This window comes from Scatophagus argus, chromosome 4, assembly GCF_020382885.2.
Source record: "Scatophagus argus isolate fScaArg1 chromosome 4, fScaArg1.pri, whole genome shotgun sequence".
NCBI classification, from domain to species: Eukaryota; Metazoa; Chordata; class Actinopteri; family Scatophagidae; genus Scatophagus; species Scatophagus argus.
Window position 1 is genome coordinate 14,357,552 of NC_058496.1, and position 15,650 is coordinate 14,373,201.

The 15,650-nt window shown below is 41.9% G+C and overlaps 1 protein-coding gene across 1 annotated transcript; it reads left to right on the forward strand.

Moving 5' to 3' along the window:
- The first annotated feature begins 1,629 nt into the window (after positions 1-1,629).
- On the forward strand, positions 1,630-12,748 carry snx18a (sorting nexin 18a). Its single transcript, XM_046388021.1, has 2 exons — positions 1,630-3,503; positions 11,261-12,748. Exons 1-2 carry the CDS (start codon positions 1,982-1,984, stop codon positions 11,512-11,514), a joined length of 1,776 nt encoding a protein of 591 aa, XP_046243977.1. The 5' UTR covers positions 1,630-1,981; the 3' UTR covers positions 11,515-12,748.
- Positions 12,749-15,650: the final 2,902 nt, after the last annotated feature.

A 15,650-nucleotide genomic window follows, 5' to 3' on the forward strand; every position in this document is an offset into this window, starting at 1 on the left:
ACATTTCTTTTTTACATTTTTTTTTAAAAGGTAAAAGTCTTCTTACTGAATAGAAGCAGGCATTGGTCCCCAACAAGGCTGTAGCTACCACTGAGGTCATGTCGGCTGTATTTTTTCTGAGAATTTGGGCCTAGTGGGCATTTAAATTCTACATTTTAAATCTTTGACATTGTGGGGTTTATAGACTGATTCGATCAAAATAAATTAAATTAAAGGTCCACTGGTTTTCCCATCAGAATGTTCTTCTGAGTGGGCAGAACGCTTTGAAATACCTTTTAGACAAACCATGTGGAAAGGAAACTGAATTAGATAAGATATAACAAATCCATCAGGGGACTTGGACTCATGAGTGAAATAGCTGTGGCCCTGTGTTACCACTTTAGGCTTGATGAGTGTAATTCTACTGTGTTCAAGGCAGTAGGTGCCACAGAGGACTGAGGACACTGGGGTCATTTTGCATAAAAATATAGCATTGTGTAATAATGATGAACATCATTATTCAGCAAAACAGAATTAAATGAAATATTTATAAACTTAATTTGAACTATGTTACAATATTAAAAGTAAAAGTCTTGCCTTCCAAGTTTAGCTTACAATGAAAATTTGTTCTTTTGGCATCAAAAGTAAAATTCTGCACAAAAGTAATCTCACAGTAGATAATCAGACCGGACCCTACAGCCTCTGACTGGTATATTGTTATATATGATGTGAACAATGAATTACTGTGTGATCCACCTGCAGGTAAACAACATTTTAACGTTGAAATTGGTGCACACGGACATACATTTAACTACATTATCTATAGCTAGTAGTAATCTATAACCATGTATTGTATTTTGTGCATCACAGATTATTTTTTTTTTATCTAAACAAAGGTAACCAGTTCTGTGGGTACCAGATCAGTATAGGTAAGTAAAACAAGTGCAACATTTTCCCTCTGACATAGACTGGAGTATAAATTGAGTGATGAAAAATTAAAATGAGTAATTAAATTACATAAATCAGAGGTATTCAACGTTGTATATGTATTCTCAGACAAAAACACTGTACCCATTCAATATTTATTCCGTTGTATTATTTATATTTGTTTACAGTTGGAAAAAAACACTTGAAACACATATATACTGACACTACACGTTATTGATCATTGTTGCATGTAGTTCTTATTTCACCTGTCTTTCCTCAGCTTTGTTGTCCTTGTTTTTAGCTTTAGAGTATGTTGTACATGGAACTGTATATACGCACACAGAGATCAAGTTTTTTGTTTTTCTTTTAAGCCAAAGCCCTTGTATGTGTACGTACCTGGTCAGTAAGGCACATTCTGTATGACCTCACTGTTATCAAAATCCTGCTTAAAAACTGTTAGCATTAGCATCGCGTGATGAGGCTCTTCCGCTTTCATCTCAATTACCAACTCTTCTAATCTCCTTAAATGGAACAAACCTTACTCACAGGTGGGTGAGGCTGGTCTGTGATATGTAATTTTGGGCATGAAGTTCTGCTCTACTCTACTCCCTGAGTGTGGAGAAGCTTTGCTGGCGCGTTCACAGGCAGCGGTTGATTTGTGTTGTCTGGGAGGACTGCAGCATCTTGTAGCTCCGCCCTCGATTATTCAGGCTTTTCTACGTGCGGTTGCTGCGCAGCGCGTGAAGACAGAAGCGTCCGGCTCGGATCGGAGGGAGAGTGAAGAGGCACAGATAAGTGTTGTTGTAGCCGAAATCACCTTCTGTCCAGTTCACACGCTGCAGCCACTGGGTTGAAAACACCGCAGTTGCCTCTCGGGTTTTACCAAGAAGAGGGACCGCTTCGGGGTGGGATAAAAACAGGATTTTCCCAGACGGCGAGAAGTTTGTGCGCGGAGTTTCAAGAGGAGTTTCGGGTGACTGAGCTAGTCTGGCTGTCCGCTGCGCTTCCCTCCTGCCCCGGTCAGCCAGCCATAAGTTAGTCCGCTATCCTGGTGTTCTTCTAGCTGACGTGAATCATGGCGCTCAGAGCCAGGGCGCTGTATGACTTCAACTCTGAAAACCCAGGGGAGGTGTCGGTGAGGGAGAACGAAATCCTAACTTTGTACAGCGAACAGGACATTGACGGCTGGTTTGAGGGGGCGAACAGCAAAGGGGAGAGGGGATTGTTCCCCGCTTCCTACGTGGAGATCCTGAAGAACGACGCCGCCTCCACGTTCAACAACAACAGCTGCACCACATCTGGGGACACTTACCCGGACTCCCGATACGCAAACATCCCATCCGGAGGCTTTGACGGCTCTTATAAGCCTCAGAATAAAGTTGAGAACCTTTCTAAATCTTCTTCGCCCGGTTTTACCTCTTTCACTCAACAGCAGCAGCAACCACAGCAAGTGAACACTTACCAGCAGCAGCCCAGCCACGGGAGCGATGATGACTGGGACGATGACTGGGATGACAGCTCTACTGTCGCAGATGAGCCAGGGACTGTAGGAGGAAGGTATCATGACTTTGAGGGCAATGGGCCATCCACTTACAGAGTGTCAACGTCCTCAATGTCAAGAGGTAATGCACAGCATGCAAAAAGCTCTGCCACAGTCAGTAGAAACCTGAACAGGTTTTCAACCTTTGTGAAGTCAGGAGGAGAGGCGTTTGTGCTCGGCGAGGCAGCAGGCTTCGTGAAGGATGGAGATAAGATCTGCGTGGTAATGGGTCAGTATGGTCCCGAGTGGCAGGAGAACCCGTACCCATTCACTTGCACAATTGATGACCCCACTAAACAGACAAAGTTCAAGGGTATGAAAAGTTACATCTCCTATAAGCTGACGCCCACCCACACACAAAACCAGGTGAACAGGAGGTATAAGCACTTTGACTGGCTGTACGCTCGACTGGTGGAGAAATTTCCTGTTATATCAGTGCCACACATACCCGAGAAGCAGGCCACAGGGCGCTTTGAAGAGGACTTCATCTCCAAGAGGAGGAAAGGCCTCATATGGTGGATGAACCACATGACCAGCCACCCCGTCCTGGCCAGGTGTGATGTCTTCCAGCACTTCCTCACCTGCAACAGCACAGACGAGAAGGCCTGGAAGCAGGGTAAGAGGAAGGCGGAGAAGGACGAGATGGTTGGAGCCAACTTTTTCCTCACTATCAGCACCCCTGCAGCTCCGCTTGACTTCCAGGAGGTCGAGAGCAAAATAGATGGCTTCAAGACTTTCACCAAAAGGATGGACGATAGCACCTTGCAGCTCAATGCCACGGTCAGTGAGTTTGCCCGCAAGCAGATCAGCGGCTTTAAGAAGGAGTATCAGAAAGTGGGGCTGTCATTCAGGGTCCTCAGCCAGGCCTTTGAAATGGACCAGCAGGCGTACTCTGCTGGACTCAACCAGGCTATCTCCTTCACTGGGGAGGCGTACGAAGCCATTGGAGAGTATTTTGCTGAGCAGCCCAGCAAGGATCTGGACCCGATCATGGATTTGTTAGGTCTTTACCAAGGACACCTGGCAAACTACCCAGACATCATACATGTCCAGAAAGGTAAAATAACAACACTGTAATACAGTCTTCATACATTTTCACTGGCTGGTTTATCGTTTTGGATAAGGTCACTTTCACAGGTGTTTCTCAGTAGCCAAATAAGTCAGGATGCAGATTGTTGCCAACCTTCAATGTTTAGTTAGTCTCCAGAAAGTTATATGGTCAACAAACAACAACAAAGGCAACAGGGAAAAGATAAACACAATTAAAATCCCAGAACACCACCAGAAGACTAAAAATGTGTCTACTGAAATGTTTCATAATCCCAGTGTTCCAGTTAATGTAATATTCACCACATATAAAATAAAATAATATGGTACATGTGGGATCATAAATCTGATTTACAAACTTGACTTTGTACTAAACCTTTGGCTGAGGTCCAATCACCAGGTTTTAAAGTAAAGAAATAAGTACTTGTTGGCCTTTGAAAGATGTACAACACCATTAGTTTCAGGCAGTTTCAGTTGTGGTTCAGTCAACAGCCAGGTTACAACTATAGCTTATGTCAGTTTGCAAAACAAATGAGCTTTGTTTGCATTTGGATATTGGTTTATGTGCTTCAAGCTCATGTTCGCCCGTCTGGCTGTTTGATTTTCCATTACGCCCTACCTGACTTGTCTATCAACACTGGTGCAGAAAAAGAATTGCAGCTGCATCCTTCTGCTGACTGTCTGCATGTCTTGTGGTCTTTGCACAGAAAGTCAATGTTAGGCTAATGTCGGCCATCCTCCTACATGATCCCAACCCAATGATTGGTCTCGTTGTGTGGCAAAATGTCACTCTCATGAGAGGCAACACTGTTATGCAAGAGGCACAGCATTGTGTTTACAGGGCAGCTTTGGCAGCTGTTTACCATATGTGAAAATGTGGCACAATTGCATCCTTCTGATGGGAAAGAGAAAATGATAATCTAAAATAAACATGCAGCTCAAATCACTCTGCTCTTCCTCCATGTAGGTTATCCCTGACTGTTTTCTCAACATTTGCAAGTGCGCTTCTGTGCCTTCATTGAGTAGATCTGTCTTTAAATCATGTGAAAGGTAAATCTTCTCAGTCACAGACAGGGAACAGGGAAATGAGAGCCCTACCTGAAACAATGCCATGTAGGACACCATACACACTGTCCTATGTGGCATTGTTGCACACCACGTGGAACATGGGAATATTATACTCATGTAAACATTGAAGGATGATGGGAACTAATCCTTCTCATTCCTTGCGTTATGTTCCGGTGCTTTAACATACTAAAATCACGTGACTCTCAGGATCAGTATGGGAAAATAATCTTTTCATCCTCAGATTCCCTTGTGGTGTCTAGTATTATAATATGACTATACATAATATGACTTTCAAGCCATAATTTGCCAGAGTGAATATAGCGTTTTGCTAGTGATGTGTTAACTTCCCGCCTTGTGTGTGGACATCTTGGTTTATCATTTGGCTCCCCCACAAACACTGGGCCCATTCACTCCACAATGGGGAAACAGGACAGACTGTGTTTAGGCTGCACTGGGACACAAACTTCCCAGTCAGCTCAAATCAAGATTGCCACGTAGACTTTATGCTGCCCAAATAAGGTGACACAGCCATTTACGCAGTCTGGTGTGATAAGCCTCAGCCTAATTCCACAGATAAGAAACTCATGATTTGATACCACACATCGAAGACCTTGCTGCGGGCATAATGAAGAGAAAAGGTGAAGTGAAACAGGTCTTCACCTCACCGGTAGACTGGAAAGACTGGAAACAAAGCCAGGGCACATAGCAGATGAAATGAGAGCCATGTGCACCATATACTGAATCCATAATTACTTTCATCTCATCTTGTTTCAGTGAACTGAGGCAGTTTAGTTTCAGTATTTATTTTGAGTCCAGTTGAGTCACTCTCTTTTTTCATGTGTGCATTCCTTTTCCCTAAGAACCCATTCCTAATTTCTGTTTATTTATTTATAGGAAAAGCAATGGACAAAAATACAGATTCACACCAGTTTATCCTCAGCTAAAAACCGTGCAAGCAGATTTTTTTGCATAACCACTCATAATGCTAGTCTACATTATGCCAATATCTGCAAGAGGCTGTAAACATTGATCATACCACATGGGTTGTGACACTGATATGTGATTAATGGCCATGAATGGCAATGCATAGAGCTGTGACCTTGTTCACAACAACTGAGTGGCTGCTTGTTTCTCAAATTGCCCCGTTTCCAGGGAATGTTAAATACAAATACCCCCTGCAAAGGCAAGGCACTTGACATCCACACTCTACAGTCTACTCATGTTTTCTGCTCACCTGACGATCTTGTTAATACTGCAGTGGAATGACTGTAATTAGTGAGAAAGACACATGAAAGAATAGGCATTTTTTAATGAGGCCGTAAACACTAATAGCTTACATTTCACTGACGTGTCATTGTGTGCAGCCGCGAGCGTAAATGTATACACATTCTGAGTTTCATAGTGTCTGGTCCTTTGTCTGCCTTGACCTTTCTCTCAGCCTCTCATATATTTGATCAACCACTTCCTTTTCCATCCGTGTGCACATCTGTCCCATCTGCTTTTGAGTTCTAATATGCCCTTCTTGCTGAATGTGTGCAGGAAATGTCCACAAGTGCTGTTCTTCTGTTATGAGGTGAGGGTTATTGCTTTCCTCTCCCAGTCAGACACCTGAAGACAGGCTAGACCACGTCCTTTGTTGTCATAAACCAGAGTACACACTTCCGCAACAGAAGTGGTCTCACAGAAACCCACTGAGCCAAGTAGGTCAGCAGGGGACTGAATACAGCCATAGAGATACATTGGTGGAGTTATAATCAACATTTCAAAATCGGTCAGAAGGTCAGTGGGAACCTCAGCAGCTGAGCCTAATGAGCTTTGACGGTACTCCTGTTTAAGATGTTATCTCCTGAGGTGCTCTTGCAGCCATATTGCTGTTGCTCTCTTCAGGAGAAACCTGTCAAAACATTGCTTGTCAATTTGATCAAACGGCTGAATTGCATCTTTAGTGCCCTCAGACATCAGGCAGGTTTTTATTTGAAGTGAACAGTGAAATGTGAGCTTTCACACAGAAGGACATCAAACATCACCCTATTGATCTTCACCTCTTTGGGGGGCCCCATTAGCCATTAGCGCGTGACATTGACATCATATCACTTTCAGAAACATATTGAGGTTTAGATGTTTTATATTTATCCTAATATGATAGATTAGGACAAATCTCGTGGGCTTGACAACATTAGGAGTGTTCTTCCTTACTATTTTAGGAAGGGAGGAGAAAGGTTTCATACTTTAAATGCTCAGTGGTTACAATCTAATCAACTCTGGTAGAATTTCTAAGAGAAGGGTTTGGAGATTAAAACTAAACACTGTCATCACTAACCATCTAAAAACCAAACTGCAGCCTATGCAGAGATGAAACTAACATATCTTTATTTATCACGGGTCACATGGTCTCCTTGTCAAATGAAACTGTTCAAACACTTACTCACTGTGATAATATTGATTTTGCCTGCTGTGCTGCTTAGGGGAAGAACTTGTTAACTTTAGACCAGGACATATCATTTTAGCTAAAACAGCAGAGCTCCACCTCCCTCCTTTATTTTTAATCAGTAGATAAAAATGCTCACACTAAGTCTTTTTTCAGGCTAACAAAACAGACTGTTTTCACGGAAGAGCACATGTTGACGAACTCCACCACATTCACATGCTGCAGTCTGCAGTTGTCTCTTAATCTAATTAAATTTAATTTAATCTTACTTCAGTGCATAGGCTGCATGCGGAACAGAAATCCAGTCAGTGAGGAAAGTAAGCTTAAACCTATCCGTGGTGAATTACGATTAAGCTAAATTGGTGAAATGCTCTTTGGCTTGGCCTTCTTTATGTCCATTTTGATTGCATTTATGAGCTGTTCTTCTTGTTAATTTTATCTGGACAGCACATCACTAAAAGCTGTACCTTTTCCGGTGTCATCATCATGGATTTGTCACCACATAAAGTAATAAAACAAGCAAGTCAGAGACGACACCAATTCACAAAGGCGTCAGGTTTTCCAGCTGAGTCAGCCTTTCAGCTGACACTCCCTTTGCGTGTCTGCCATGTCTGATATGTTGCTTTGGGGCTAGTTAAATGTCCTGCAAAGCACAAAAGGAGGACCGGGGAGCTGGAATGATGAGATGGGGATTGCCGCTGGTTGTTTAGGTCACAGCCTTGCAGTAGCTTGGTGTTGTGTAATCAGGGATTACATAAGCGTTGAAGCTGCTGCCTGCAGTGAGTCCAGGAGGGCTCGGTGCCACCTCTGTGTGCTAAGAGAGGATTTCTTCAGAGGTGCTCATCAGGGTCTTTTCTTATGTGTGGTGTGACACTGCAGAATGCTACAAACCTCATGAATCAGTATAGGTGATGGTGGGTTGGGCAGTAATCAGAGGCTCTATATCTTGATTGACAATAGGTTTATAGTAACATTAAAAGCATTATGTATTTCAGATACTGCCTGTGTCCACTCTCTTTCCGTCAGCAACAGCACCCTGGTAAAGCACAGGTGATCGAAGCAGAAGCAGCAGTTTTACAAGGCATCTGATGCAATAGAGTATGACTTAACAAACAAAAAGAGGATCTATTGTGACATCATTTGACTTTCACATTTCTATTATTGTTCAGTTGAAAGTAACAATTATTACAAAGTGTCTGCACCCCAGAAAGTCATACAGAGTATCAATTCTGAATGCAGAAGAACTCTTTCTGCACACTGCTGATCACACATGACAGTGAAGGAAATATCTTCAGGTTTTGCCGTGCTGCTTTGGACAAAACAAGCAATTTGTTGACTTGACCATAATTTATTTTCTGACACTTTACTGACAAAAAGAATCGATCCATAAACAAAAATATTCAGGTTCACTGATAGATAATGAAAATAATCAACAGACTCATTATGTTATTGGTCATTGTATTTATGCAGCAGGCGCGCAAAGCTGACTTGCAGCAGCTGTGAAAAAGATGTGGCTCTGTCTATTCCACTGTGCTGACACCATCTTCTGTGACTGAACTCTTGCCTTTCTCATAAAATCTCCATGGTAACAATTATTCCTTCTTAGTCCATTAGTGGGCTTTTAAAACACAGGAAGCCAGAGACCTTTAAGGTACAGTAAACACCTTTGGGATTGGCATTTAGGTCTTTGAACAGCTGGGTTTGTTCCCGTCACGCTCTTTTCCACCATATCTCTTCATGTCCCTATTTGCCTCTCTTATTGTCACGTTCAGTCTGTAAGAGGAATTTCAAAGATCTGGGTTAAACTGCAGCTGAGGAAGCTACAGCCAGAGGGCAAACTGGGTAGATTTTGGGGGTGAGGGGTGGGGGTGGGGTTGTCAGCATATGTCTTAGCTCTCTGTGCTGTAAGATATAGCTTTACATGTTGAGCGTTGTGAGTTGTTAAGAAAAAAGCATTCAGAGAGCATTTATGTGAACTTTAAGAGAAGCCAACAGAGTGCAGGGTAGGTCAGTAAGTCTTCTTTGGTCTCACATTTCAGGAAGCAAGCAGACTTTCAACGGCGTGTGGGTGACTAAGCTGACATAATGACTTGAAAATCCTATGACAGACGAATAGAGGAAGTTGTGCTGCACGACTTAAGGACACAAATCTCGCCTTCACACTCCACCCTAAAGCCACCGTTCAGAGAGGCCACTCTGTGCTGTTTTGAGCCATTACAGCATCTCATTGTTAACATCACTCCTTACATACACTGCGTAAGCAATGGTTTCTGTGTTTCAAAGTCTTGAGACATCTAATGGTCCTACCAGGAAGTGGGACAGGTCAAATCGGTCTACAAAAAGTTTCATTTAAAACTTCTCAGGGCTACATCTGTCATTATTATTCATGGTCAGGTAATTGTTTGGTCAGCCAAATGGCAGAAAATGTAAAGGCAGAGTATGATTTCTCTAAACCACAAGGTGACATCTTACTATGTTTTGGCCAGCAGTCCAAAATGCAGAAAGTAATGAAGAGAGAAGAAACAAGTCCACCCACCTGATATAAAAAAGGGGAAGTTGCTGTCTGAGAATCATTTTTGACAGAAATACAAGAAATTATGCAAGAGCACATACTTTAGCATTCATGTCACAACCTATGAATGTCCTCTTTGGTTCCAGCTGTGACAAACTTTTTTAAGTGGTTAGATCAGACAGAAGGTCATATCCTGTCAGTTTCTCTTTCATCCCAGATTTACACTTATTGCTCATGACATTTCTTATTTTACTCGGTCAGAAAATGTCAGCAGTTTGATAAGTCATCTGTCGCAGGCTCCTGGTCTTTTGACCCTGCCTTCTGTTTCCACCGAACCATCCATCTGGAAAGTTGTAGGCTAATTTTCTTGTTTTGTCACCAGTATGGCTAAAGGCTTATTTCGCAGCAAGCGAAACTCAGCAGAGGTTTTTTTTTGTAAAGGAAGAAGCAGCAGTGTGAGTTTGCATGTGTCAAAATGGGAGGTTTGTAAATCATCACGCCTTGATGTTCTTAGGCCACAACAGTCCACCACAGTGACGGCAGCAAGAAGCTCTTCCTGGCAGAGTGGAACCTCAGGGGTGTATCACTCTCTGTATTAGTGTGACATGCTGGATTTGTTTTCCTGTGTAGTTTAGTTTAGTAGTGTAGTTTATCGTTAAGTAGTTTATTTAAATGCTTCTGCGGGGATCAAGGCCATGTCCAACAGCGGAAGTCAAAAAGCAGTTGAAATTCATCAGTTACAACCTAATGACAGTGATGAGAAATATGAAGTCTTGCAAATGTTAGAAACAAAGCAAAGAGTGTCATGAGTCAAATGAGCCAATAATTATGTGTATACATATATATGAATTGACATGCTTTATTGTTTGTTTTTGTCTCAGATAATTACTTTGGTTGTTTTCACATATGTTGTAACTCCAGCCAATGCAATGATGCAATGCTCCTTGAGATTTGAAATAAGACGGACATACTAGTATTTGTAGTTTTCTGATAAACATATTTATCCATTCAGCCATTATGCTTCTGAGTGTGTGCTTCCTCTTTGTAAACAGTGCACGTCTCGGACTGCAAAATTGTTTAACTATGACATCAGCAATAAAGAATAGTTAAGTCTTATAAAACAGTTATGTTCACATTTGGCGAGCTGTTGTCCATGTTCATATTATGTCCACGAACTTGCCAAGTGTCTTTGGTAGATTGTACCAAACTAGCAGCAATATCCCCTTAAATGGGTGTTTTAAAAAGGGCCTCAGAAGTCATGTAGTGTAATAGATATTTTGAGTCGAGCCCCCTCACATTCCCTAACTATGGACGCAGATTTGGTTCTCAGGGAATTTGGAACAAACTATTTTTGGCCATTTCCTTGAAGTTATGCCAGCACTGCCAAGCTGTGTTCTTGAATCTTAATAGCTAAGATTATTTATTAACTTTCCCGTGAAAGATTCTCAAAGTCAAATGTCTGTTCAATGAGTTAAAGATTATGGACACACATCTCAGGTCTTAAGAAGTTAACATTAATGGAAATGTGGCCTATGTGTGGGCTGTTTCTCCCACTGATTAAAATAGTATCTGATTTCCTGTTTGATTGAACATTGCTAAATAAATAGTTTGGGCATTTTCCATTTGTAGAGTATGTGCTCTGATGTGGCACCTCTGACAGTGATGTGAACATGTGAACATGATAGCAGAGTAAATATGCTCATGGAGCAACAAAAAAATAAATACGTTTTTATTTCTTGTCTCTTTCATTCCCAAACAGGAGCCCTGACGAAGGTGAAGGAGAGCCAGAAGCACGTGGAGGAGGGCAAGATGGACCCGGCACAGGCGGAAGGCATCAACGAGCGCTGCAACATCATCTCCTGTGCCACGCTGGCGGAGATCCAGCACTTCCACCAGATCCGAGTGCGTGACTTCAAGGCACAGATGCAGCACTACCTACAGCAGCAGATCGCCTTCTTCCAAAAAGTCACAGGCAAGCTAGAGGAGGCTCTGCAGAAATACGACAACGCGTAATAGAACGCTTGTATCTGCTTGTTGGTATCGACCTTGGTGATCCATGATCGTGCACCTCCATCAGCCAGCCGGTGAAGTTCAGCAAACAGCCAGCATACTGCTGAATGCTGTTCATCCAGCAGGGAGGGACATTCAAGGAGATCACGCTCCAGTTATAAAGACAAATCCAGGTTTCTGTGTGTGTTGGCCACTTATTTGCAGACTGGGTATCCTTGTTTAATAGAGGACGTGTAATTTAATGAAGTTAGGCTGACTTGTAATGCAGACAACAGTCTTTTACCTTTAGATTTGATGGGAATTGGTGATAATAATGGCACACCAATAGGTTGGGTGCATGGGTGAATTCAGTCTAATCAATGTAATGACCTGCAGAGAACCTTGTATTCGCTGCTGTCTACATGGTGCAAGATTTCATATATCAAGTGTTTTTAGCCTTACAACGCTGTTTTTAAAGGACTGTTTTTAAGTGACTGCCTCTCCAGGAGCAGCAATGCTCCAGTGGCTAACACACTGCCTTCTGGAAATACTCAAGCCCCTCCTGGTCTCTCTCTCTCCTTGGACAAACAGTACAAAATGTTTACAGTCTCCTTGCTGAGCAGCCACTGTTACCACTGTCTCGCTGTGCCTTCTGATTATGTCTCTCTGGTCATTTTTGTTACTCGTTACTAAAAAAAAAAAAAAAGCCTTATATACTGTAAATGTAGGAATATATTCTATTTGTTTTTAGAAAGCCACAAATTTTGCAGTCTTTGGGAAAAAAAAACAAAAGATCACTGTGGTCTTTTATGGGAGATAATATTGTTTCATTTTCTTTTGTTTTTTCCCCCCACTGGCCCTGGTATTGATTTTCAGTGCTCACAGTGTGACAAATTCAGGATCAAGAAAGGGTTACCTGCTTTGACAGTAGGATCCCATGCATTACACATGGCACAGCCAGCACTGGTGCTGATTTAAACATGCAGAATTTAAGGGACGGGTACAATGCACACTTGATGTGTCGGTTACTGAATTTATGACGACAAAACTTTGGTTTTGAGGCTTAGTTTTGGGTTGGTGTTCAGAGGGAGGCTGTTAGAGGGTACGGGGCTCCTCATCTGTTTTAATAATGCAGTCATTTAAATAGCACACTTCTAGACAGTTCAGCTGTACTGCTGTTTGTAACCTTTATGATGTTGGTTGCATCATGAAGAGATTAACATAGAAGCAGAGACAAAAATAAATTTCTCCTTCACACGAAGTTCGGTCTTGTGTGTTCTGTCAAGTTCTTTAAACTTGTTTTTTTTGTTATTGCACTTTTGATTGGACTGAATGTGTCTGATCACCTCTGTGCAGAGCCTGAACAGATGTAGGAAAAAATTGTGCCTACTGTTTGCTTTTTCACAGTCGTTCAAAATGCCTCAGACACTCATATTACAGAACTTAAATGGCCCATGTAATGTGGCCACCTTATCATTTTATAATGGCAGAAAGACTAAGCACAGCAAACTGCACGGCTCTGCAGGTTTCCTTGGCTGCATCCCTGGAGGACTGGTGTGCCGTGTCAATGCTTCATGCTAAGCTCACACTTGGCTCACAGATCTGCTGACAACACAGAGCCCAGCCCGCCATCTGGGACATCTGGTCACTGTTAGAAATGCCGTAGCGGATGACAGTGAACAGACAGTGAACAGGAAAAGGTCAAAAAATAGCTGGGAGAGTTTACCTGTAGCCAAGACAAGTGCTTACTGGAGATAAGATTTTCTGCTCTCTCACAGATGGTCTTACTTGAAGATTTCTCCCTGCGCATGTCAACAGTTTTGTCTGTCTTGAGGCAGATATACTGTGAAACAGTGTAATCTCTTTCCTGCCTGATAGGAATCCAATTTGACAGATGTGATGGGTAGCAGGAGATAGCTGCAGCCTTCATCACCAATGGGTGTTAAAAATCAACCACCCAGTTTTATAAATATGTTTGTATGTTAATGTGTTCCCACCAGCTGATTTCCATCAAGACACCCCCCCCCCCCCTTCTCTGTCCTTTTCTACCACACCTTGAAACCTAAATTGACTTGAAATTCACAGCTGTGAACAGAAAGACTAATAGAAAAGGTTACCAACTGCATGTTGTCCTTCTAAGACATTTAATCGAAGGCAATTGGAAATTCTATTAATTAAATGTATTGTTACACCACTCTGTGCTGTAGTAACATGCAACATTAGATCTTCTTTGTGCATAGTTAATGAATCGATTTCCTTAGGGATAAACCAGAGGCCTTTTAATTCCAACAACATTAAGAGTCCAGATCTCTGATCCCTAAGTGCAAACATCAGAATGCTATGGCACAATGGCAAAGTTTAAATGCTGGTGTTTATCCTGGCACAGTTCAAAAATTTTACCTGATACTTCTGCTAGATAAAAACTCATGAGATCACCAACGTTGTTGCAGTTTATTTCAAGGGGGTTTGAATGTCTATACCAATTCACGACATTGAACCAATAGTCAATCCCCACAGTGGTACTAAGAAGGAAATTCATCAGTCATTTGCATTCATCATCAGGGGACCATGAAAAGCAATATTTTGTGCCAATGTGTTCATTGGGAATGGAAATATTTCACAGAATAAGTGAAATCTTTGACCTGCTGGTGGTGCTAGATCTTTTTATTTATTTATTCTTTACTTTTATTTTATTCAGTGAAGTTTCACTGTGACAAAGCCTCTCCTTTGCCAAAAAGCTCAGAACATATACACACCTGAAAAATTCCCAGTACAGCCACAGTCTGATCTACTGGTCACTGAGCAGCTCCAATGGAGCAGTGGTGGTAATGAGGGAGGGGCAAGAGTTAACCATGAGGATTCCTCCTCTGGGAACCATGAACATCTGAATCAAATTTCATAGCAATGTATTCAACAGATGTCAAGACAGAAAATGTCAGCATGTTGATGAGATTAAAGTCTGGGATTTTCACCCTCTTGGGATCATGAACGTCACACAACACACAACCTCATGGATATCTCATGATTAATATGGCTCATAATATCCTGACACAAGATGAGTCCATTTGAAATGAACAAAACCTCACCATTTCCTTTATCTTTATTCTCTGTTTTTCTACTCTAATATCTGGTTTTCATTTTCTACATAAAACCGACAAGATGCGCACCCAGCCTTTAGTAATTGCATCCCTCAGGCCTTCAGTCAATACTGCCAATGCCCAGGGAAATGGGTGCTCCTGTTTTTACATTCTTGCTCATCCTGGCCTTAAGCTTTGGTTGTTCTGAATTGGTAAAAGTTTTTACTTTCTTTTCTTTTTTGTTTGTTTGTTTTGTTTTTCTGCAACACCATGTCATTTGATATTATAATAAAAAAATAAAAAATGTGGTCAACATCTTCAGTCCATTGTTTTCCCAAAAGACTAATATGCCACAAACAACAGCTCTCGATTCAGACTTGGATTTTTCTTGAGACAAAACAGTGTCAACAGATGACCACATTCCACAGACACAAACGCCAAGTGTGTGAAACTGATTGCCACATGAGTGCCGGAAATACCTTCCAGATGCTGGTGGGGGGGGCATGATAACGGAGAATGAGAAAAGCTTAATCACTGAAGGGTGAAAACACGGAGGATACAATAGATTTAGCGTGATTTTCTGGAGGATTTGATCCGGCAGACATTGTAATTGAGGCAGTCACAGCATTTCAGCTTCAGTAAGAAACAAAGTGTCCAAAAATAAGATGTCATCACTGCTCCTGTGAGACTTGGCTCGTTTTCTTCTCTGGAATTCACCGAATGTAACCAACAAACATTCTGTACCTTTGTCGTCAGTGCTCTGATTAAACTCCTTCCCAGCTGCTGGGCTTTTGGAAGAATTTTACATTATATTTTCACCTCCATTATTTCATTGCTGAATATCAGTAGTAAAATCAGTTTTTCACTTCCTTTCTAACTTGCCTGCACAGTACAGAAATGGGTATGTTTTCCGTCAGTTTCAATAGTTGGCACTGAGAAGCAGAACAGTAGCCTGGAGAACTAATGACCTGCCACTGACACACGCTTTCATCCACATTGTTTTCATAAGGACTGATTCACTGCCTCGTGATCCTAGTGTAAATAAAACACAATTCCTATTTCACCCTCCCTGTGCAACACTCT

Coding starts and splice junctions, on each gene's coding strand:
- snx18a (XM_046388021.1), top strand. CDS start 1,982: ATGGCGCTCAGAGCCAGGGCGCTGTATGACTTCAACTCTGAAAACCCA. Junction 3,504..11,260: donor CATCATACATGTCCAGAAAG/GTAAAATAACAA, acceptor ATTCCCAAACAG/GAGCCCTGACGAAGGTGAAG.